The sequence below is a fragment of the Sabethes cyaneus genome, chromosome 3, assembly GCF_943734655.1.
Source record: "Sabethes cyaneus chromosome 3, idSabCyanKW18_F2, whole genome shotgun sequence".
Taxonomy (NCBI): Eukaryota; Metazoa; Arthropoda; class Insecta; order Diptera; family Culicidae; genus Sabethes; species Sabethes cyaneus.
In genome coordinates this window covers 229,765,437-229,789,438 of record NC_071355.1, presented here as the reverse complement: position 1 = coordinate 229,789,438, position 24,002 = coordinate 229,765,437, and the positions used below count along the sequence as shown (strand labels likewise).

The 24,002-nt window shown below is 41.3% G+C and overlaps 4 protein-coding genes across 4 annotated transcripts; all 4 read left to right on the top strand.

Moving 5' to 3' along the window:
• Positions 1 to 340: 340 nt before the first annotated feature.
• On the top strand, positions 341 to 2,664 carry LOC128742644 (uncharacterized). Its single transcript, XM_053839068.1, has 3 exons — positions 341 to 587; positions 654 to 1,088; positions 1,149 to 2,664. The coding sequence occupies exons 1-3, from the start codon at positions 393 to 395 to the stop codon at positions 1,809 to 1,811; spliced, it is 1,293 nt and encodes a 430-aa protein (XP_053695043.1). The 5' UTR covers positions 341 to 392; the 3' UTR covers positions 1,812 to 2,664.
• A 4,986-nt stretch (positions 2,665 to 7,650) lies between these two features.
• LOC128740855 (uncharacterized) lies at positions 7,651 to 11,079 on the top strand. The gene is made up of 6 exons (XM_053836424.1): positions 7,651 to 7,989; positions 8,064 to 8,168; positions 8,241 to 9,203; positions 9,278 to 9,713; positions 10,179 to 10,186; positions 10,475 to 11,079. Exons 3-6 carry the CDS (start codon positions 8,312 to 8,314, stop codon positions 11,074 to 11,076), a joined length of 1,938 nt encoding a protein of 645 aa, XP_053692399.1. The 5' UTR covers positions 7,651 to 7,989; positions 8,064 to 8,168; positions 8,241 to 8,311; the 3' UTR covers positions 11,077 to 11,079.
• A 494-nt stretch (positions 11,080 to 11,573) lies between these two features.
• Positions 11,574 to 13,334, top strand: LOC128740854 (uncharacterized). Its single transcript, XM_053836423.1, has 2 exons — positions 11,574 to 12,441; positions 12,874 to 13,334. The coding sequence occupies exons 1-2, from the start codon at positions 11,574 to 11,576 to the stop codon at positions 13,332 to 13,334; spliced, it is 1,329 nt and encodes a 442-aa protein (XP_053692398.1).
• A 233-nt stretch (positions 13,335 to 13,567) lies between these two features.
• Positions 13,568 to 15,277, top strand: LOC128740853 (sodium channel protein Nach). The gene is made up of 6 exons (XM_053836422.1): positions 13,568 to 13,662; positions 13,713 to 13,907; positions 13,970 to 14,428; positions 14,494 to 14,693; positions 14,768 to 15,037; positions 15,141 to 15,277. Exons 1-6 carry the CDS (start codon positions 13,568 to 13,570, stop codon positions 15,275 to 15,277), a joined length of 1,356 nt encoding a protein of 451 aa, XP_053692397.1.
• The last annotated feature ends 8,725 nt before the right edge of the window (positions 15,278 to 24,002 follow it).

Sequence of the window (24,002 nt, the reverse complement as noted above, 5' to 3'; positions counted from 1 at the left end):
AAAAATATCAGCCTAAATCGACGTCTGCCGTTGCTACTTAACCTGCAACCGCCCGACACAATTTCCCGCGATAGCGAATGTAATTTTCAAAGTTTATGTTTACAAACCCCCAAAAACCAACAAAAGAATCTGCAAATTTCACGAAGGATGATAACTGCCACCATCGAGATAACATCACTCTAGTCTATTGCGCTGTCATACAATCCGCTGGAAGTGTTTGTGAATGGCACGTATCAGCACGGAAGCAATCAGTTAAATGATTTGACCACTCAACATAATACAAAACGCCTTGCCTGGTAACACGAGACGATTAGTCACTAGTCGCAAACATCACCTCAAGCCGATCGGCTGTAAAAGCAGTGGGCAAATCAGCAGGATAGATTAATAGTGTAATGAACTGTAAAACCGACAACGATATGCGGCGTGTTAAATGTTACGAAAATCTTGTGAGTTTCGAGGAATGCAAAGAGATAGTTGAAAAATCGCTTCATTTGAACAACCCGAAGATATTGGACTATAAACTGGAAAAAATTCCCGGTCATATAGGATTTCTGGGAGAGTACCTGGAGCTGGAAATAACTGTCGAAGTATTAGCATCAAATTAAAAACAGCTACAGTTGTTATTTAATCACGGATTTCATCCATTCCTTTAGGACAATGGAAGCTGTACCTCGAGTCACTATTTCCTCAAGGCACTACCAATTATCGACCGAAATCAGCGGGCAATGATGGAAGAGCTGGGATTTTTTCAGAAAGAATCTCGAGTGTACTCGGAAATTTTTTCTGCTTTCGGTCTCAATCAAGAACCGGCGAAATGGCGTCCCGATTGTTATCTCGCTCGTGGTGATTTAATCGTTCTAGAAGATTTAAAGAGACGATATGGTTTCACTATGGTGCACCATAAGACGCCACTCGATGGTAAATATTTACATCTAGTTCTAGAGGCGATTGCACAGATGCATGCCGTTTCGCTCAACTATGAATTCAATGTTATTGGTGGCGGACGGAGACTGGATGAAATGTACAGTGATATCTTGTTTGAAACAACAGTGACACACGATAACAAGTGGTTTATGGCAGGTCTTAGTGTAAGCGAGTCGCGCGGGATGTGACTTTAATCTAAAACAATAATGTAAATATCATTTCAGTGTATTAAAGCTATGGCACTAAACGCTACAAAATATGGTAAACAGCCCGAAAAGAAGCTACTGATGGAGCAAGAGTTGGATAACAATTTACATCGGATATTTGATATCGTCAAACCAACTAGTTCGTTTCAGAACGTTTTGGTGCATCGAGATATTTGGCATAACAATCTTATGTTCCGGTATGAAAAAGATCCCGTCACAGAAGAGAACCAAGTCAAGGCATGTATTTTACTTGACTTTCAAATCTGTCGCTACCTACCACCGGTGATTGATTTTTTGTTGGCCATTTATCTCACAACCAGAAGATCAGATCGGGATCGGTACTTTGAACACTATTTAGAGTTCTACTATGATACTCTACAAGAAAAGCTAGAAAACTTCTCGCTGAAGCCAGACCTGATACTGTCCCGAGAACAACTGCGTGATAGTCTCAGTCACTACAAAATAATTGCACACATATTTTCCTGCATATATTTGGCACTGACCAATCTGCCGGAAAACGTGCTGGACAATCTTCATCACGAAGATCCCGACCAATACCATCGAGTTTGTAATGTGAACAGAGATGAGTTTGTGCTAAAGTATCTGAACGAAGACGACTTCTATCGCGAAACGATGGTTGAGTGCGTCGAAGAGTTGCTGGAGTATTTTTTCGGATTTTGAAAATGATCGAATTGAAAAAAAGCTATGTCTATGTAGTGGTGTCTTATTCTACCAATCTAAATCTTACATATCCACTGAAAGTCACATGACTACTACTAAATCTTGACAAATTCGTATGAAAGTAATTTTCGTTGCACTAGTCAAAATTTTACCTATTTGTTCGTAAAGTTTCAAATCATTCGTGGTTGCTAAAGCTCTATAATAAAAATTACAGCTGTGAAATAACCAGCGCACTTCAATAATTGGGAGATCGTATAACATGTAACAATTATCCGTTTACTAAACTTTTGATTATTATCAAAACTTGCTGTAAAAAATATCTACCAATTACCTGTTCTTTCGTACAATTTTAAAGTACAAAATATTAGTACAATCAGAATTTAGTATGTACTTTTTGACCGCAGATATTAGTTTAGTATATGTACTTATCGCTAAGTTCAGAGATTATACAATTGTGTGGACAGAAAATCAATGGATAAATAGAAACGGAAGTGTAGATTATATAGCACTATTTGTCTAAAATAGGATTCTGGGACTCTGCTGTGGTGTTTGATGTACGGCTACGTAAAGCTAAAGATTACTTATTAGCGAAACAACTAAAAAACTTTAAAAATGATTAAAGATTAGATCTGAGCGTATATAATATCAAGCATGACCACTTACTTTAAGTTGGACAAATAATGCGATACCGTAAAGAAAATGAAGTGTAGAATACAGATATAATAAAGAAAGCAAGAACATGTCGTGTCATACATAAGTAGTAGGCTATAATCATTGTCTTAATATCAGTACCAAAAGTTTTACACCGAATAATATAAAATGTGCATTGTGAAAATGTATGTAGTAAAGAACGTTAAGTCATAGTGAATAAAGCTAATTTTTTTACGTTTTACTTTCACAGGGAGTCATGCTATGAAAACAAATCAGCAACATTTCAAAAGGTCGAATGTGTAAATGAGAGATTTTATTTGTCCATTTTTTCTCCTAAAATTAATAAGAATTAAATTGGATAAGTTTTCCTCTTTTTTTTTTAATTTTAGGTTTCGTATTCTACTAAGACGCTCCAAAAACTTCAGTCATTTTTTCTCTTTAACAAGTGTTCTGGATCAACTGAACCGTTTTCGCATTCATATAGATAATCCTCTATTATTCGATTTTGTATCAGGTGCGTAGAGGTAAAAAGTCAACAGTGATTGCTCATAAGTTTAGGTAAAATAACAATTTGTTTTCTGTTCAGTGCCTGCGAAGTTCCTGCGAAGCAAGGCTCAGTAGAAATCGTGGTTCAATGCTATGGCAAAATCTTCCCAGCATGACATTATTCCAGTCATGTTGCCACTTTTATGTGACAGTTAGTGCTCGAAGTGTTGGCAAAAGTAACAACCTTGCCAGCCGTGAGCGTCTGACTCCAGGTTAGGGGCGGCTCCCGACGGTGATCCCACTGCACGATGAATCGCCGTTTCCGTACCAGGTATGCGACCAGATTAGGGGCGGCATTAACAGCGGCTGATCCGGAGCGGGCGGCTGACCTATGAAACGCTATACGCAAGACAGCAGCCCTGTCCACGAGACTAGCTTAAACAACCTTCGCTAGGAGACATTCAGGAAAGGAACTATAACCGGATAATCGGTATGGACCCAGGCAAAAGAAAAAGGACAACGACTATTGGAAACTTGGTACTTGGAATGACAGGACTCTATTTGAACCGGCACGCGCGGTTGTCCTGGCAAGAGAGCTGCAGAAGATGAAGGTCGAGGTTGCCGCCTTGCAGGAAGTACGATGGCTGAAGACGGGAGAACGCGAATAGCGCGCAGTAGATCCTATAGCGGGCACGACATTCAAATATCACATCTACTATCAGTGGCGGCGATAAAGCAGAGTATATGGAATCGGATTCGTATTACATGGAAAACAAATGAAGCGTGTCAAAAGGTGGAGGCCCATCAATGACCGTCTATGCGTGTTGAGAATTAAGGGCATATTTTTTAACTACAGTCTGATAAATGTGTACGCACCGACGAACGACAACCCCGATAACGTAAAAGAGGCGTTCTATGATCTTCTCGACAGGACATATGGAGAGTGCCCAAGACATGACATAAAGTTAGTCATCGGGGATACAAATGCACAGGTCAGACGTGAAGAGTTCTTTCGTCCCGTTATTGGTAGAGAAAGCCTAAGGTAGAGGTAGAGAGAGCCTAATCAACTTCGCTGCAGCCAGAGGAATCGTTATCTGTAGTGCCCATTTTGCAGGTTGAAACATTCGGAGGCACACCTGGAAACACCCTAATGGAGAGGCCTGCTCTCAGATCGACCACGTTGTGGTTGATGGCCGGCACTTTTCTGATGTCGCAGCCGTGCGATCCTGCCGGGGACTAAACGTCGACTCGGACCACTATCTCGTAGTAACCAAGATCCGCTCCCGGTTGTCCAACGTATTCATATGGAAACTAACGAGGAAGATACGACTGAATATTCGGTGGTTATCAGCGGAAGGAGTTGCTGCAGAGTACTCTCGGAAGATGATGAGCGGATCGGTGAACCTCTCGGAGAGAACCTGAACGAACAGTGGAGACACATCCACGACGCGATCAGAACTGCAGCGCGGGAAGTGTTGGGTACTACTGCTGCAGCCTCTTCCAGTGAGTGGATTGGCGCAAAGTGCCAGTGAGTGATTGATGAGAAGAATCGATAGCCAGAGGTCACATATTGGCTGCAGCTGTGACACGCTAGAGCAGAGAGAGACACCTAGATGCTAGAGCTGCCGAAAAGAGACTTCATCGTCGAAAGAACCATCAGCACTGGGAGAAGAATTTCTTCGAGATGCACGATAGGAAACGCATCTTTAATACGATTAGCAGAATCAGGATCCGGACCGTGCCAACTCCTGTTATGTGCCACGACGGAAGTGGGTAGGCGTTGGAAACAACATTTCGATGCATTGCTGAATGGAGCAGTCAACAGGATAACGATTGTGGATCCACCAACTTTAGACGAGGTTAGGAAAGCAGCGAGAGAGCTGAAAAACGGCAAAGCAGCTGGAAAGGACGGCATCCCCGCCGAACTTTGGAAAGTCGGGAGCGAACGGCTGTATTGTGCAATCCATCAGGTTATACTAAAGGTATGGACTGAGGAGGTATTACCTGCGGACTGGCTGGAAGGTCTCATATGCCCTATTTACAAAAAAGGCCATCGACTCGAATGCAGCAATTATCGAATGCAGCTCAATGCTGCATACAAAATTCTCTCCCGCATCCTGTTTCTCAGACTGAGGTCGTTTCAGGAAACCTTTGTTGGCGGATACCAGTGCGGTTTTCGAGAGGGACGCTCCACGTCGGATCAAATGTTCACCTTGCGACAGATCCTCGATAAATTCCGGAAATTCAACTTGCAGACTCACAATTGTTTATAGACTTCAAGGCGGCGTACGATTCAGTTAAACGAAATGAGCTGTGGCAAATTATGCTTGAGCATGGTTTTCCAACAAAACTGATTAGGCTAATACGTGCCACCCTTGATGGTTCAAAATCAAGCGTCAGGATAGCGGGTGAGACATCGGATTCGTTTGTGACGTTAGATGGTTTGAAGCAAGCTGACGGACTATCGCATTGTTCAACATTGCATTGGAAGGTGCTATTCGAAGGGCAGGCGTGCACAGAAGCGGTACCATCATCACGAAACCTAATATAACAAAAATGTTCCTTGGACATCCTCGTGATTTTGTCTGAACCTTGTAACGGTAGCTTTTATTATCGACGGTGGGGACGGTATAAGAAAGTAATAAAACCAAAGGGTTTATCCAAACAGAGTGGCACAAGGCGTGAAGAGAAAAAAGCGGAAAATTAGGGAACGTTATTAACGCTTATAAAGTATATGTACCATTCCTCTTTACCCAAGCGGGGGGATTTACTGATCGAACCAAACTATAATGGGAGCCAATTATAACCGGATTTGTGTTGCCTCTCTGTGGAGGTCTCTGGAATATGGCCTGAACCGACCAACGTGGCCTTAGGTAATTAATTTCGCTTCTGTTAATTTTCTTATTGAATTCTAGTGTGATTTGATTTCCCCTTTTTTCCGTGTGGACCAGTATTCTTGATTTAATTGTGATATCGCCCGGGTTTTTACTGTAACCTGCAATGCATTTCTATTATGCGTACTTTTGTGTATTGGGTTTAGCAGGCTCTTTAAAAACCGGAACATTTCCGGACGGTTTCGATACAGCTGAAAGCTCGCCAATGAACTTACTTCTTACTTCTACCAGCCGAGAGCCGGGGTGGTTCTTGCTGTACCAAGAATTCCTCTCCACTGTACTTGGTCCTGGACTACTCGTCACCAATTCGTTGAGCGTCACAAATCACGGCTTCAACGCCGTCGAGCCATCTAACACGTTGGGCCCCTCTATTCCTGGTGCCGGTGGGGTTCTTGAAGAGAACCGATTTCACTGCACAGTCGTCCGGCTTCCTTGCGACGTGGTCGCAATATGTTGCAAAAAAGTCATTACTACAATTTACATTCGTTTTGGAAGTGTTTCTGAATATTCTTTGACCAACTTTTTTTTTAATTTTTGCTCACAATTGATGGCAATACAAATCAACTGAGATTTGCCAGATTGATAGCTTATTTTTCATAATAATGGTCAGAACGTCGTGATTTCAGTTTGATAAACCGAGCAAAGAATACGAAAAACGAGCACTAACCTCGAAAGCATTCGGCTTCTTGGTGGCGGTCAATGGGATAGAACTGCAAATGATGTGAAAAACAGTGAAAACACGAGAAGTGTTTTTCCCAAGTAGCTGGCACATTTCTTCGTGTGTTGGTTGTTTTGGTTGTAACCAAGAGAATACTTCTTATGTGAACAAAACGAAAGGGTATGCGAGGCTTAAAATCTGTCTCTTGATGAATTTGAAATTAAATCCGATTATTTCCAACTCATCTCATCTTCATACAGAACATTCTATTCATTTGCCCTAGCATTTAGATTCGAAGAAATCACTCATTCGGCAAAATGAGTCATCCAACTCGTCGCTTTTAATTTCGTAATGATATATGACGTCTACCTTTAGCTCTTATCGATCAGCACTTAAAGACAGACTAATTTCGAATCTCGAGCAATATTGGGCTAGTTTTAAATAGAGAAAAGACGTTAGAAAAAACGAGTTGATTTTAAAAATCATCTTCACTAATAACAGGTTTGTGGGTCCTTCGACAATAATTGCTCATGGTGTACCGTAACGCTGGAATGTATCTAATATCTCCGATACAACTTTCTACAAGCAATATTCAAACGTTTCGTGGTTATTGCTATTTGAATTCATTTTTGAAAAAAAAAATCAAATTTTAATCGAAGCGTAGAAATGTCCAAAGATGCCAAACACGACGGTAATTTGTTAATTTTTGGCTTTCCCGACCCGTTCGTTAACACACTTTCAACATAATTCATTAGGTAAGTACTCTATAAACAGGCGAACATCGAAAGCATTATAACTATTTCATGCATTCATTCGTTTGTATTAATCACTAAATGCGTCGCTGGTCACACTCTGTGGTATTTGTGTTAGGATTTTTTGATTATCATCCATAGTTAATAATTACGTCTATCGCGATTTAGAGAGCCCAGTCAAACGGTAGTTGAATGAATCAGCAAAAAATAATTAAAATCCGCCTGTTTGCTTGCTGGCTTGCTCTCACGACCAGCAAGCACCGCAGGCAGTGGTTCAACGGAAAGGTACGCGCACGCCATTCAGTCGTAGCGTTCACTGCAATGAACGCACGGCACGTGAGTGTGCATAGAGTTGCTTGCTACAATAGAACGAAGCAAACAGCAAAGCATTTACTTCAAACATTTGGCGTTTCTCCTTCACCACGGACAAAGTGGAAAGTTTGCCGCCGTAAAAACCAATCTGTGCTGGTGTGTAGAAAGTAAACACGTTTATAATATCAGACACCCAAACGCGGACAAGATAGCGGAAGACGTGAGGTTTGCTGCCACGATTAGTATTTGCTGTGCTCCGCTCTGGTGGACCAAACTGGATTTCAGTGGTACAGTGCAGTTTATCTCGCTAGTCATCACCGAAGATTTAAGCAAGTTGCGTATGCTGTTGGTGCTGTGATTTTAATAAACTATTAAGATCCTGTAAAACCAGATTTGCAGGAATCTTCCCGAAGTGCAGCTTTTTGGTATGTAATTATGTCACACATGTGAATTTCCCCTCATCAGCGAAATGTCAACATTTCAGTTCATCCAATTTCAGACCGCGTGAATCAGCAACATGACAGTACGGACGAATTTGTGGTGTTCCATCAGCACACTAGCTTGAAACCCGTTCAATATAGATATGTTGACGCATGGACCTTCGGTGTGTTTTGAATGCTGCTCCCGTTCTCTATTACGATATATAGTTTTATCTTATCTCGTACCGTATTTTTAGATTTACAAAAGGGTGCATTAGAGCAAGCAAAGAATTAGTCGAGTAATAACTACCGCTTGTTAGACGTCGGCATGGATCTCAAACTGAACGCAGCCGAGCTTGGTTTAACGGACGAGGATGTTGACGTGATAGTGAAACGTTATCTGCAGGAAAAACGTGACAAATATAATGCCAAGTTCAGAGTGCTTTCGTTCGAAATAAGACGATTAAGTGAAGAACCGATTGGCTATCTGGGGGATCATTATTTTTTAAATGTTGTGCTTCGAGAAAAAATGGTACACTATTCGGAAGAGGAAGAAGAGTACGCGGAGGAAGAATATCTCAGTTTTTTTATGAAGATTCTGCCCGAACAGGTACCGAAGTTAGCTGATTACGTTCGGGAAATGGGTTGCTTCAAGAAAGAAATTCAACTGTATACTTATCTGATACCACGACTGCAGGATGTAACCATCGGCATGAAGCCATTCGCTCCCAGGGCATACCTTACGAAAGATGAAAAACTGCTCGTTTTTGAAAATCTGCGAGCAGAAGGGTACCGCATGGTTAAAAATAACAAAAGCTTGCTGGATTTCGCTCACCTGGAAGTAGCGCTTAAAGCTGTAGCCAAACTGCATGCTGCATCTTTGGTGTTAGAGGAACGAACAAAACAACCCATTGCAAAGCTCTACTCAGGTCATCTGAATGAAAATGTGTACATAGACGATGAAAAGTATGTACGAAAAACTAATTTGGAAAATGCGATCAAAGCTCTAAGCGAGCTGATTAAAAGAATAGACAAATATAAAAATTCAGACCGGTTAGATTATATCTTAGAAAAATTTCCGCAAGTAATTAGAAAAATTTACGATTTTGCTAAGCCGTCGACGGTATATAGGAATGTATTTAATCATGGGGACTTATGGAATAACAATCTAATGTTTAAATACGAAGATACGGATAAACCCGCAACAAACAGTGATCCAGGTAATTAACGAATCATTACTAACACATTTCGTTACGAGCGGATAGGTTTCACTACTAACAAGCTTTGCTTCTAGTTCCTGTGGATGTTCTGCTTGTCGACTATCAATTTTCCCGTCTTGCACCACCGGCGTATGATGTAATGTCACTCATAATGCTAACGACTCTCAGCGAGTTCCGCAATCTACATCTCGAGCGGTTGAAAGAGATTTATTATGATGCGCTAGGAGCGCTGCTAGCGAAGCAGAGCCCTTCGCTAGACGTAGAGAAAGTACTGCCGAAAACGGTATATTTCGAATCTTGCCAAATCTATCACCTTGCGGGACTTATCGAAAGCTGCATGTACTTTCACTGGCCGCCACAGCCCGACTGTTATGAGATATTCAATGGTGCCGATTGGTACGATGAGTCGCGAAAACCGGAGGTTTTCGTAAGGGCGGCCATCAACGGGTTCGAACGGTACGCCGACTATCGGCATCGGATTAGTGATATGATAACGCAAATTGTTGATGGGTATGTGTTAGTTCAATAAAATTGGATTTTGCTGGATCTGTGTCTCACTTCATTTCTTTGTCAATGTTGTATTTGTTATTAATCACGCTTGTACTAACAAATGCGATTCAATGGAGATGAAATTTTTTGGTACTTGAGCTGGCGATCACTGATATTTATTGTTTATTTAACATTTGTCAATATTGGATACTTTCGTAATTAATGTAAATCCATATTTACAAAAAATAGCTTCTAAAAAATATTAGAAAGATGCTTAAAAGAGATGCTGGCATTCTTTTTATAAAATATTTCCGCAAATTTCATTACTTTCTGGAGCATTTCAAAGCGAATCAGAATGATAATCTCTAATTTGACTAGGAATTTATTTATCTGTTTATTATGACCGAATATCGGTTTCAATGTTAATATTTATTTTTCACTATATTTCACTTTGAGTCAAAACATGCATGATAAATCTAAAAATAGAACAATTAGTAAAGCAGCGTTGAGACAAGAGATAAAACATCCGTGAATAAGCGCACGTGCCATGAAGTGCCATAAAACGAGTCTTTGGCGCAAAACGCAAACAAGCTCATACGTAGATAATAATTACATTATCTTACACTAACTCTCTACGTGATGTCGCATTCGCAAAATTTCCGCTCGCTTTCATGTTAACAAACGTATTATCTATATCGAAAACCCTACAAATGCTCATAACGCGCATGTACAGTAGAGTCCACGAAATGGGGTGCAAACAAACATTTTGGTTTACATTTTAGGTCCTACTGAAGCTGGTGCTGACGGGCAATGTGTAATCGGCGAACGACGCCGTCGAAAACGTTCCTCGGTCGTTCGTCCCAATCCGTTCGATTTCCCTAATCTGCTGCTAAGGGATGGCAGCGCTCCGTTGAATTGTGTCATGATTGACTTCCAGATAGCTCGCTACTCACCACCGGCCTATGATGTGATGTCCCTACTGAATACTACCACGACCAGCGCCTTTCGAACCGTCTATCAGGCACGGCTGGTTGAGCTGTATTACGAGTATCTGCGAAACGAACTGGAATGGTTTCAGATCGACGTGGAAGGAGTTTTCCCAGGCGATCATTACCGTGAATCCTGTGAAGAGTACAAACTAGCCGGACTGATAGACAGTATTCTGTTTCGTCATTTAACCTTACTTCCGAGCGAGCTGGTTTCGGAGTGCAAAGAATGTCCGATTCCGATTTCGTTCGATAACCTAATGGAAAATTCCATTTCCTGGCTCAGTACAACGGCGTGGGACACCAGTGGAAGCTATCGATTCGTGATGGAGGATCTACTGGCCGATCTGGTGGACAGCTACATTCTAGATGACCAATCCGAAATTACTCACCTGTAACCAATTGGGAAAACATCTGAAAAAACTAAGTCAAGTTTTATTAAAACTGATTTTAAATTTAAATATGCAAACAGAATGTAAAAAATTGTAAAATTTAATTTAAAAATTCGTGTCTTATAATTTTCTAGAAAGTACCCCTTGATAAAAAAAATCATACAGAATTCAGAACTAAAAATTTCCTTCTTAAACTTTGTATTCTAAACGTATTGGCGCGATACTAATTAACCAAAAAATCAATTAAACACATAAGATTTCATCACTTTCTTTCGCCTAGAGACAAATCTAATTGTTTCTTCTCTGGTACAAAGAAAGATTTATTGCCTAAATCCCTAGACAGCTTCTCTGGTTGTTTATTATAGATGACATAAGAATTAAGTTGCTAAGCACTTCCTTATCTCGATATGCGCAAGCACAGTCCCGTAAGGAATTTCGCCATTTAGTACTTTAAGTACTAGCAATGTTCCAGCGTCCAAACTTAGTTCCAAATGGTTTACAGTATGGATTCCACATCCAACGCTAGCGTTCTGAGTATAACAGAGGTGGAAATACAGCAAGTCGTGGAGCGATATATCCTGGAGAAACAAGGAAAATGTCCCTCAAAGCTACGAATTCTTTCTCACCACGCGAAACGTTTGAGCGCTGAGGGTGAGCCTGTCGGATATTTAGGCGATCATTACTTTCTTAACATTGTGCTCCGAAAAGAGTCTACAGAAGAGCAAACCATCAGCTTCTTCGTTAAGATATTGCCCGAACATGTGCCAAAACTTGCCGACTACGTACAGGAAATGGGTTGCTTTCAGAAAGAAATTCGGCTCTACACCGGTTTGCTACCGAGACTTCAGGATGTAATGACGGGGACGATGCCCTTCGCTCCTAGAGCGTATTACAGCCGAGGTGAAAAGTTGCTTATTTCCGAAAATCTTCAAGCTAAAGGCTATAAAATGGTACAAAGTAACAGGATTTTACTAGATTACCAACACTTGAAAGTAGCCCTGGAGGCGGTCGCCAAATTGCACGCCGCTTCGTTGGTGCTTGAAAACCAAACGAAGCAATGTGTTACAAAACAATATCCTGGCGTTTTGGACGAAAATGCGTACGTAGATGATGGTAATTATGTGCGGAAAATAAATCTGGATAATGCAATCGACGCCATGTGTGAATTGATAAAGCGGATAGGAAAGTACCAAAAATCCGATAAACTAGGATTTATCTTAGAAAAATTTCCGCGAGTGATAAGGAAAATCTATCTTTTTGCGAAACCATCGAGTGTTTATAGAAATGTTGTCAATCACGGCGACCTGTGGAGTAACAACATAATGTTTTTGTATGACACAGTTAAGTCATCTGCTGTGAACAGTGGTGAAGGTAAGTCTTGAATGTACTTCGGTTTGTTTTGATATTTATTGTTTGAGGATATGTCAAGTGGAAACAAACTGTCAGTGTCGAAATAACCACCAGAGTGCTACTACCTACCTTTAAAAGTTTATAATTTGAGTGAAGCAAAGACAAATTTGTGAAAGAATACAAAAGACAAAAATAAAATAGCACAAATGTCAGTCATACGCCAAATGAGCAATTCTACAAGTGTATAGGGATCGTCAAAGCGAATTTGATTGTTTTTCTAGATAAGTTAAAAACGTTTTTCAAGCATTTCGGTTTAATTTCGAATCCTTTTGTTCTTTGTTTTAATCGGAACTTAGCGGGGATGACGTCCCATGTACTGCGGATAATCTCAATAAAAATGATGGTTTATTCTCGACCGTGATAAATACTCGAAATAATGATCCAATTTTGTAGGTTCACCCCAACCAACTTCTGCCATTTTGCTTGATTATCAACTTTCACGTTACGCACCGCCTGCTCTGGACGTTCTGACTTTGATCATGCTGGGTTGCATGGGGGAATTTCGAACCAGACACCTGCACAGCTTACTTGACGCCTACTACACTGCTTTATCAGCAAACGTGACGGCCCATAACCTAAACATGGAACGTATTCTGTCACGCAAAGAATTCGAGACATCCTGCGAGTACTACCACCTAGCGGGACTGATAGAGAACGTCCTCTTCAGCCATCTGATTCTGATTCCGGCCGAGCTGGTTAAACCGTTGATGGGTTCATCCGAATCGTTCGATGACTTTATTCGTAATGGCACGGCAAAGGTGCAGCTGTGTGTCAAATCGTTCGAACAGGACGAAACATTCCGCGTACGTCTTACCGATGGGCTGTCGGCGATAATCGACAGATACATTCTCTGATTTTATCGCAATCTGTGAATAATTTATGATGTCTGATTGAAATTATACAACCTTTGGGGTGCTATAAATAAATAATGTTTGTGTCGAAAAAAGGAACAGTGATTTGTTTATTGTGCATAAACCATGAGCCGAAAAATTATTCCCTTTTCTTCAAGAGCCGTAAGGTAGCTCAAACTTGAAAACGCTTTTCTTTTCAACCATCGTACAGTTCAGTTTATTTAAAATATCTCACCATGGGATTCATAGATATTATCAAGGATTATTTGCTCAACACTTCAATCCACGGTGTTCGGTTCATTGTGGACGACTCTTATCACATTGCTGAAAGGTGAGTTGTTTTTTCGGTAAAAGTTCGTAACCTAAAACTATTTTATGCAGGATTTTCTGGAGCATCTGCGTTGTTATCTCTTGGTTTGGATCGGCCCTACTAATCGATGCCTCTCTGGAGGCTTTCCGTACCAGCGCAATTTCGTTTGTCGTAGAGACAAACTACCGTGACTGGAACACTGAATTCCCTTCAATAGTAGTTTGTGAAATGCGCAATATGGAACGAATTCAAGTAGTAGCTGATGAGTATGAGTTTTAATCAAATCGTTATTCTTTCCATTAACATAGGTGTAATTATTTCATTTCAGATTATGGGGTGAAGATCACGATTTCGCAATGGAAGAAGTTCTCAACGAAATTGCTTTCTTCCGCGGGGAATCATATCACACTGTGAACGAATGCACGGGCGATGATCCTGCGGAGAATTGTTTCTCTAGTAATTTCTCACATTTTGCTCGCCTGGTTCGAAGTCCATGCGAACGTACTCTTGAGGAGTGCTACTGGAATGATCAACCGTTTGATTGTTGCAAATATTTCCAACCTATGGAAACGGAAATCGGTCTGTGCTATGCAGTGAACTCGGTTCAAACCAGCGCCAAAGTCCCGCTTAAGATCGATATGATATCGAACAAAACTACCGGCCCAGGACGGTTGAAGATTACCCTTCTGACCGAAGCATACGTGTTTACCCTAGGAGAGGAAGATGTCCCAAATTTAATAACTCCAAAGTCAGAGGTTTTAATTATTGATGCTTCTGTGGCATACAAGTGAGTTACTATTAATGATAATTTCTTCTAACAAAAACTTGATTATTTTTAATTATTGAAAAAAGACGACAAATCTCCATCAAGAACATTGCAAATGATCCAGAAACAAAACAAGTCAATGTAGAGCAGCGCAAGTGTCGCTATCCAGACGAAAATAATTTGAATGTTCACGCTTACTACAGCTACAGTGCCTGCTCGGTTCAGTGCCGGAAAGATAAACAATTAAAGACCTGCAATTGTACCAGCCATCTGATGCCAAACACCGGTAAGATCCAACAATAAAGATTGTATATTGTATGTTTATAGTTTATATAACGAATGCACTACTTCGACACGCAGATCCATCCCAGAAGTGCAACATAACCGGTCTGGTCTGTTTGAATGCACACTACGAGGACCTGACCGTCGTAATCCCGCGTTGGTCTACCGGGAAGGGCGTCGTCTGCGACTGTTTGCCCTCCTGCACGGAGCTAGACATTGCAGTGGTGCACGATTCGCGCGAAACTCTGTACACGGAAAAACGCCTCTCCACGCTTGATATCGAACTGTCCGCACTGCCGACGGAACGTTACAAACGCAATGTGGTCCGTGGCCGGCTCGATCTGGTAGGTGAGTGTAGGTGATCTGTTAGGGCTAAGCGAAATGGGTTAGTCTAATCGATTTTTCACGTGTTATTTTCCACCCTGGATCCCGATACCTGCGGATGGAGCAGTCTCCGTAGGGGGCACCACCGGCCTGTTCGTCGGGGCGAGTTTGCTTTCGTTCGTCGAGATTGTCTATTACTTTACGATTCGTCCCTATGGAACGACCGTTGCGAGGAAAAGCTCCCCCACAGGCCCACCCAAATAAGTAATGGGTTTTACATTCACCTTTCGATGATTTACTGGATCACCCGTGAGGGCGAGCTCGCTTTAGCTTTGTTTAGTGTATTGACTGAAGAACGTAATTGATGGGCGTATAAATTAGGAAAGAGTAATAGTTTTATATTACTGCTTTGCATTGCCCTAATAAGCGGCCAGCCTGAACATTTATTTTAATTTTATGCATATAAACATAGCTGATTGAAGTTATGTTGAAACTTGTTGTTAAAGAAGAGAGCACAAACTGAAAAATCTCACCTCGCTTGAATAGTTTTTCAGTTTTGATTTGATTTAATAACTGACAGTTGGTACGTCTTATTGGTTGATTTATTGTTAGCTAGAAGAGACTTTTTTTCATCTCGAGTCATGACAATTATTAAGCTTCTTTTTGTTTTTCACATTCTGTTAACTTTAATTGAATATTGAATTTATTTTATTTTTTTTTTTCTAAAATTGCATTGACAACGAATTATTTGAATAATTATTTCTTCAACGTATAATTTCGTCTAAATTTTATAAAACAGGAATGCATTCATTTCCTATAATTATTACACTTTATTTTCTACAAAGTACTCGGTAGAGTAAACATAATAAACAGGTGCATAAAAAGATTTCTAATGTGTACGAAAGAAAAATCCCAATATATCACTCAGCCGTTAAAAAGTAACTAACCAGAAGTCAAAATTTCTGCTATTTAATTTCCTCACCGACAGATCAGATAGTATAAGCCAATTATTCACATCTCCAGTGAAATAAATGGTATTCAACATCCATAGGCTAAGGAAACTTTGAGCCTTGTTGCAAATCGAGCGAGAAGCAAACAGTGCCATCCGTCATATAAGCGAATATGAGAAGCATAGCATTCAACGCTTACTCCACCTAAGAGTACGACAAACAAACACTGGTACTGTGCGCATACATTCTGCTACCTACACACTCGTGAACGCAGAGCCTCGTAGCGTCTTTCTGCACAACCAACTCACAGAGCCAACAACTCATCAGATTTTGCTTTACTTTTTCTTTTCTTCTTCATCTTACGCTCTCGCTTACACACGCGCGTTCTTACGGCCTCGCGATCGATCGGTTGCACTGACGAGCGAGAGCGACGATTGTGGCTGATAGTTTAATACACACTCGCAAAAACTCGTGAGAATGCTTGATAGATAAAGAGAGTCTGACAGAGATGCCCATGCTAGCGTGTTCGTTAGAACGAGATCGCGCGTGTGAGAAAATTAGACCATCGAATGCGAGCTTCGAAACACTGACTTTGAGCCGAAAAATGAAAAATAAACCATTTTCCGAAAAAGTATTTTGATTAGAAGGCCATTTGCCCCGCGGCAAGCCAACGTTCATCGCAACTGGAACTATAAAAAGAGAATTTCTCATCGAAAATCAAGCATAAACTCGGAAGGGTACCGCTGCGTCTCATGGTGTAACCTGATCCGTTCCCTGCTGCTGATCAATACCGGTACCGGCCATGTCCGAATGAGGGTCTTCTTAGGATGGGAAGGAATGTTAGTCTGATACTTATTGCTACTAAAGACTAAGGACATCTTCGCCTCTACATCTTCATAAACACTTCGGAAAAGGAATTGTTGTTAGAAGAAGGGTGAATAGATTGGGATTCAGCTTAATAGACGATGTCGGATCTGATGGGGATCTGTCGACGAAAGCTACGCGTAAATTCGGTATGGCTTTATTACAACGGGTGCTAATAAAAGTTAACCAAAAAATAATAAAAGTTGAATCCGAAGGGCTGTGTTTCACGACTGCCTAGTTAACGTAGAACTACGTTAGGAGGATTCTTGCAATGAAACCTTGAATATTAAACAACACTTTTTACAGCATATTGATCAATGTGTAATGTAGCCAAGACAGCTTAAAGTGAGAAAACATAACATATAGCATAGTAATAGTATCATCTTCCTAAATAATTGAAGTACATTTTTGGCAGATTAACTGTTTTGAGATGCCTCAAACGAATATTCTCAACCAGTGCCAAAATCGAAATCTCCCTCACACAACTCGTTGCTAAAAACATTTTAAGAGAGAATTCGAATCTTCAAAATAATATGTTATTGGCATTAGTAGGAACCGTTGCTTGATCTGGCTTTACCAAATTTCAAATAATTCTGCATTAAGCATACGCTAGTCTGCACTGACAATTATCAAAAAGCCAACTTGTCGTTAACCTACCTTTTAGTTCTGTTTTGTGCCGTCCGAACATGTTCTCTCTTGTCTGTTCTCTTATTTGTGACTTGTGAGCTACGGATGCAACGGTCAAGGCACGAAAATTGATTGACATTCGCCAGTCCGTGACTGCATATGTCGCTTGATTGCAGCATTGTATGGCGAGCGACCACTTTCACGTTCCACATCTACTACGGTGGCGATAGAAAAGCAGAACATGGAGTCAGTTTCGAAGTGTTGGGAAAGCAAAAGCAACGAGTTATCCGGTGGAGACCCGTAGATGACCGTAGAAATTCTTCAACTACAGCCTAATCAACGTTTACGCACCGACAAATGATAAATCCGATTATGCTAAAGACGAGTTCTACGATAGACTCGAGAGGACCTACGCAGAGCGCCCAAAACATGACGTGAAAATCATCATCGGAGATGCAAATGCGCCGGCCGGAAACTGCGTGGTAAGATTTTGAAGATCATCAAGAGGAATCCCAATCTTTCGGACCGTCATTTGGCCAGAAAATTCGGTGCTTTCCATAGTACCGTGAGGAAAATTCGACGCCTGGAAGGAATCAAGTCGTATCGAGCTACCAAACAGCTAAACCGAACCATAAAACAGAATAGTGTGGCCAAAATCCATGCTCGAAAGCTATACGACCGTGTGTTAACCGAGTTCTACGGGTATCTTCTGATGGAAGATGAAACTTATGTCAAGGCTGCCTTCGGGCGAATGCCAGGTCAAAAATTTTAATGGCAACGTTTCGGGGGATGTTCCAAGCAAATTTAAATATGTTTTTGCCGACAAATTTGCACGAAAATTTATGAGGGCATTTGCAGCTGTGGCAGAAAAACGAAAGTTTTCGTTACAAATAAGACAATGACGTCGGAACTGTACCAAAAAGGAGTGTCTCCAAAAACGAATTTTGCCGTTTATTTGATCCCACCACCATCCCGTGATGTTTTGGCCAGATTTGGCAATGGTATGCAGAGAAAGGACTCCAGTTTATTCCGAAAGACCTTAACCCACTCAATCAATGAAGAGAAGACTGAAGGCAAAGGAAAAAGTTGTCAAAGACATCAATCAGATGAAGACCTGATGGAATAAGATAGCCAAAACGATGGACGAAGAAAGTGATCGCAACCTGATGAGCCCATATTACAGGAAAAGTTCGAGAATTCCTTCGTAACCGTGACGAATAATTTTATCCGTATTTTTTCTTAAATGTATGAAGAAAATACTACATTTGAGTAAGAAAAGATCTTGAATTCAATAATAAATAACTGAAATACACGCAATTGTTTTTGTTCCAATACTATCTGAAGCAAGCTTTACTACCTTTTCGGGGACCGAATATCGAATTTGACCACTATCTCGTCGCGTGTAAGATTCGCGTAAGATTGGCGAACGCGGCATATACTCGCACTGAAAGAACGCTACGTTTCAACGCCCAGCGATTGACGGCAGACAGCATGTCAGCGGAATACGCCACAAAGCCACGAATCGCAAAACGGCAGGAAGAAAGGGAAGATCTAAATGGGCTGTTGAGGAATCTCCATGGTGCCATTAAAACAACTGCGAGAAAGGTGGTAGGACCGACGACGTGTTAAAGACGGCGTAAAAGCTGGTTTGATGCCGAATGCCATAGAGTGACAGATGAGAGGCATCAGGCTGGGAGACGCATGGTCACTGCGACCACACGTCAGAACAGAGAAATGTATGGGGAGAGTAGAGCTGCGGAGAAGAACCCACCGTCTAAAAAATTGCGAGTACGAGAAGCACATGCTCGCCGGCGTAGAGGAGAGATTCGCCAGCAACGACCCACGGAGTTTCTAGAAAACGGTGAGGTGCAGGAATTTTGTCGTGCCTGTGATGTGCAATGATAGTGCTGGTAACCAGCGATATCAGCCAGGTGGAAGACGCACTTTTCGTTGTTGTTGAATGGAGAGGTAAACACGGAGATCAGCAGAAACAGAATAAAAATTGTGAACGATGGACAAGCTCTGGAGCCACCAACACAGAAGGACAATAAAAAGGCAATTAGTATGCTGAAAACGGTAAAGCTGCTGGGAAGGACGATTTCCCGGCTGAGCTAATGTTGGAAATCGGGTAGCGAGGATCATTGTCAGGAATTGGGAGGAAGAACAAATGCCGGAGGAGCGGTTAGATTGCCTCATTTGCCCTATTTTCAAATTGACTCATGACAAATTGACATTGACTCGAGTGCAAAAGCTATCGAGGCATTACATTGCTCGATTCTGCCGTTAAGGTTCCCCATATCGTGTTCTGTAGACTAAGACCGTTAGTAGAGTCCTTCATCGGCAAGTACTAAGCTGGTTTTCGTGAGAATCGCTCCACGACAGATTAGATGTTTACCGTGCGTCAGTTACTAGACAAGTTTCGGAAATACAAGTTGCAGACTCATCATCTGTTTGTGAACCTCAAGACGACGTACAATTCAATCAAACGAAATGAGCTGTGGCAGATAATGCTTCAACATGGTTTTACGACGAAACTAACTACGCTGATTCGTGCGACGCTGGATAGGTCCAAATAATGCGTCAAAATAACGGATAAGACCTCAGCTGCTCTCGTAAGCAAGGGGATACACTCTCTAACCTACTATTCAACATTGCGTTGAAAGGTGCAATACGAAGAGCTAACGTGGAAAGGAACTGGACTACCATCACGAAATCTCGCATGCTTCTTGGTTTTGCGGATGACGTCGATATCTCCGGATTTCACCGTAAAGCGGTGGAAAAGGCCTTTAGGCCTTTTAAATTGGAAACAGCGACATTGGGACTTCCCGTTAAAACCGCCGAAACGAAGTACATGGCAGGAAACGTGGGAGTCCCAATGGTGTTGATGCCAAGATGGAGCTAGATGGGGTATGATATGAAGTAGTTGAGGAATACATATACCTTAGTACACTCGTGACATGTAACAACGATGTGCCGCGAAGTGAAACGACGAATTGTAGCCGCGAAACGGTGTTTCTGCGGATTACGTAGTCAGCTGAAGTCCCGTAGTTTGGAAATTCGCATAAAACTGGCGCTCTACAAAACGCTACTTTTTGTGTAGCCTTGCCAGGTAGCGCAGGGAGTCTATCGATTCACGTCTTACCTCGTTGGTGGCCCAGTGGGAAAAGAGGGCGATTTCTCTGCATCCTTTGATGCATGCGTGAATTTTGCAGCGCATGCTAAGATCCGTGGATCTATGTGTCGGAGTTGGTGTTAAACATTAACTATGCGCATACAGTACGCATCCATGTGTTGGTGCATATATTGTTGCGTGGTATTTTCCACAGGCCACACAATCCTTCCGATGGCCCTGATGGGACATGAATCATGGACGCCAAAGGAAGCTGACCGACCGACGAGTGCTTGGGGTTTTTAAGCGTAAAGTTCAATACTGGGTGGCAAACAAAATGAAAAGCGGAGTGTGACGCAGACGCATGGACCACGAGCTGTATCGAGTATGTAAATATGTTGATATAAACAAAGTGTACAAAGTGACAGGCTGCGGTGGGCTGGACACGTGGCCAGAAAGCCCGACGGAAGAGTAGCAAAAACTATTTTCAGCTGAGAACCAGGAAAACGTCTTCTTTTTGTAATGATTGGACCATGAGCAGTGGTCTGCTTCCCAACCACTTCTCGTGGTCGAATCATTACAAAATTTATTTCAAAAAAAGCGTAGAATCAAAATCCGAAATAGCGATTTTTTCCAAAATTTTTAGGCATTCATGTCTTAATTCAGGTGCACGCCATAGACAAAATCATTATCATTTCTTGATAGGATAGTTTAAGCTTTTACGTTAAAAGATAAAATATCTTAGCTTTTAGTAAAATTCATTACTTAAACAGCAATCTTCCCTCATATTTGAGTTTCTACTAAGATACTCAAATATGACTTTAGTTTTTTTGAAATTCCTTTTGAAATCAGAAGTTAAAAATTGTCCCTGATAAAAACAGATTGTTGGGTGCGAAATGCGTAGACCCACATAGAATTGAAGGGAACAGTTCCGTCTTTCTAATAGGATACATGCTTGAAACGAAATTACCAGATACCTTCTTCCATTTATTTTTACTGATCAAGCCCCATAATTAGGCACACCGATTTTCAGAGTGCATTCGCATAATGTTTCCAAAAACTGTGGTTCACTTTCATTCGTTCAAACTTTTTGCCACCACGCACCGCTGTGGCCGGTTTTCAATTGAACTACTACCGGAGATGACCCTAAGAAAGGTAACCGAAAGGCCCTTGTTTTATGGTAACAAGCGAAAAACAAGCAAATCATTCTCTTATTCTGACGACCCACGACGCTGCGCTAGCGGGCTTGAAACGGTGAGAGTGTAACAATTTCCAAGCCTGCAATAATAATAACCCCAGATGATCATTACTCTTCACTTCGATGCCAGCAATACCAGACGGTGTTTTTTTTAAGGACAAAGCAAAGCTAACAGGCCTCCTTCACGACTCTGCGTTCGCTGGTAGCAGCAAGTCTTCAGGTTATATGCTTACAGCCTCTGACTGGAGCAGTAAAAAACGAGCATCAGAAGACGTATAGAAACACGAGCACAACAAAAACAACATTTGAGAAAAGTAAGGAAATGAAGTAAAATTTTGCTTCTATATTTGCCTACCCCATGACGGTTCGTGGTTGGGAGTTTAGTTGCATCTACCGTCACCACCCACCCTTCATAAGAGCGAAAGACAGAGAGAGAGAGAGCTGTCACTAAACCGTAAACCAAATCGTTCGAATGTATGACTCTGTGTAGGGTGACTCCCGTCATGAAATCTAACGGAAGCTGCTGGTGAATGGAACCGCCATCGAAGCTTCACCCTGGGTTACCCTACGGTTGTCTGGACCCACTCCGCATTGTTGGTAGCAGCAGCCTAGAGCCTAGGCAAAGTAGTAGATACCACTCTTCTAGACAGACTCAGACCGAACGCGGAATCGTGGCGGTTTATCAGTTTTCAATTTGCACTTCGCGACGTTAGACGCGCTGTCTGGAACCACGTGCCGGACGAGCAAGATTTTATTTTCGCGCGCAAGTTGTTATCAATCTGCAGTCGGCGATCATTCCGCGTTTCGTAATTGGTGAAGATCGTCGTTCACTAGAATTCTGTGGCATGAAGTTTAACTACTAGCAAATCATTAACGTTCCATCGTATGACAAACGGCTGCTTCGGGTGTTTTGATTGATCTCTGATCCATGGTTCAGATTTTAGCTTCTGGGAAAATGTAAGTAAAGTGAATAATAAGTGACACTCTGTCAACCATGAATCAGTTAATATACCCCGTCTAATGCAACTGTTAGGTACAAATTGGTACAACAACTGGCTGGGGGGAATCGCAAAAGATAATCAAACAGAGTTTTTGACATTTTGGTTTAGTGAAGTTACACGGAGCGGTTGGAAAAGTGCAACCGCAGCATGCAATAGCGGTGAACTAGCTAAGGCAAAGTGGCAAAGTGGATAGTACACTACGGTAGTGTGTGATGATGGCAGATCATTGTGGCATAACACGAAACTTAAGAGTTATATTTTTATTTGCACGGGCGCATAAAGAAAGGAAGAAAGAAACTAATACAGATTCGCATACTGTCTATTCAATTTCCAGTTCCCACAACCCGGGGATCGTGCGGTTTTACCAGAGTTTACCCACTATTGTGCCGTGATTTTCGCAAAGGTGATCACGAAAAAATAAAATCTGTCGTACACGAGCATCAGATTTAATGATTACTATATTGCCGCTTCTCAGACTGTATAAAGCTTCTTTGGCAGGAACGAGGTTGATGGGTTATGTTGAAATGTAAACGAACGAATAGAAGAGTTACGTGCATCGATATATAATATAAACAATTGTTCAAAAGATTGGTCATTAAATAAGCATAAAAGCACTTTACAACATCGACTGAAAATAAGAATAAAAATGTTCAACGAATACGATCGTTCAGCAGTAGTTTGTCGAGGCATGACCCCAATGAAACATAGAAATACCTATCATCGGCAAACGTCGTGCATGTTTGTAGAAATATTTTAATGCAAAACCTGTCCACCAAACCTGTCGCGTAAGAAATACATTAATTTCAAATTGGTTGTGATGTGTTGAAATTCTTATGCTAAATTTTTGCTTCATTGTGTTCAATGGTTTTAGTAGAAATAAATTATTTTCTCCTCTCTATTGCGGTTGATTGCATCGATGATTTGCGCGATTTTAATAGCGTAAGACGGGGCAAAAAGTGTCACCTAAGCTCAAGCTGCGCCAGATTATAAAATATCAGTATTTTAACCGCAATGCGCTGTGTACTTAACATTTTAGGATATTTTCTAAGCAATAGTGGAGACATTCAGCATTAGAAAATATTTTTTCCATTTTTCTAAGAGCTTTGAAAAAGACCCTTTTTTCTGGTAGTGAAAAAACACCGGAGCAAAGTGTGCCATGTTGTTAAATACAATGGTTCAAATTTGTCGGATCCAGCAAAATTATTTAAAACAGTGAAAAACAATTGTAGTTGCATGTTTA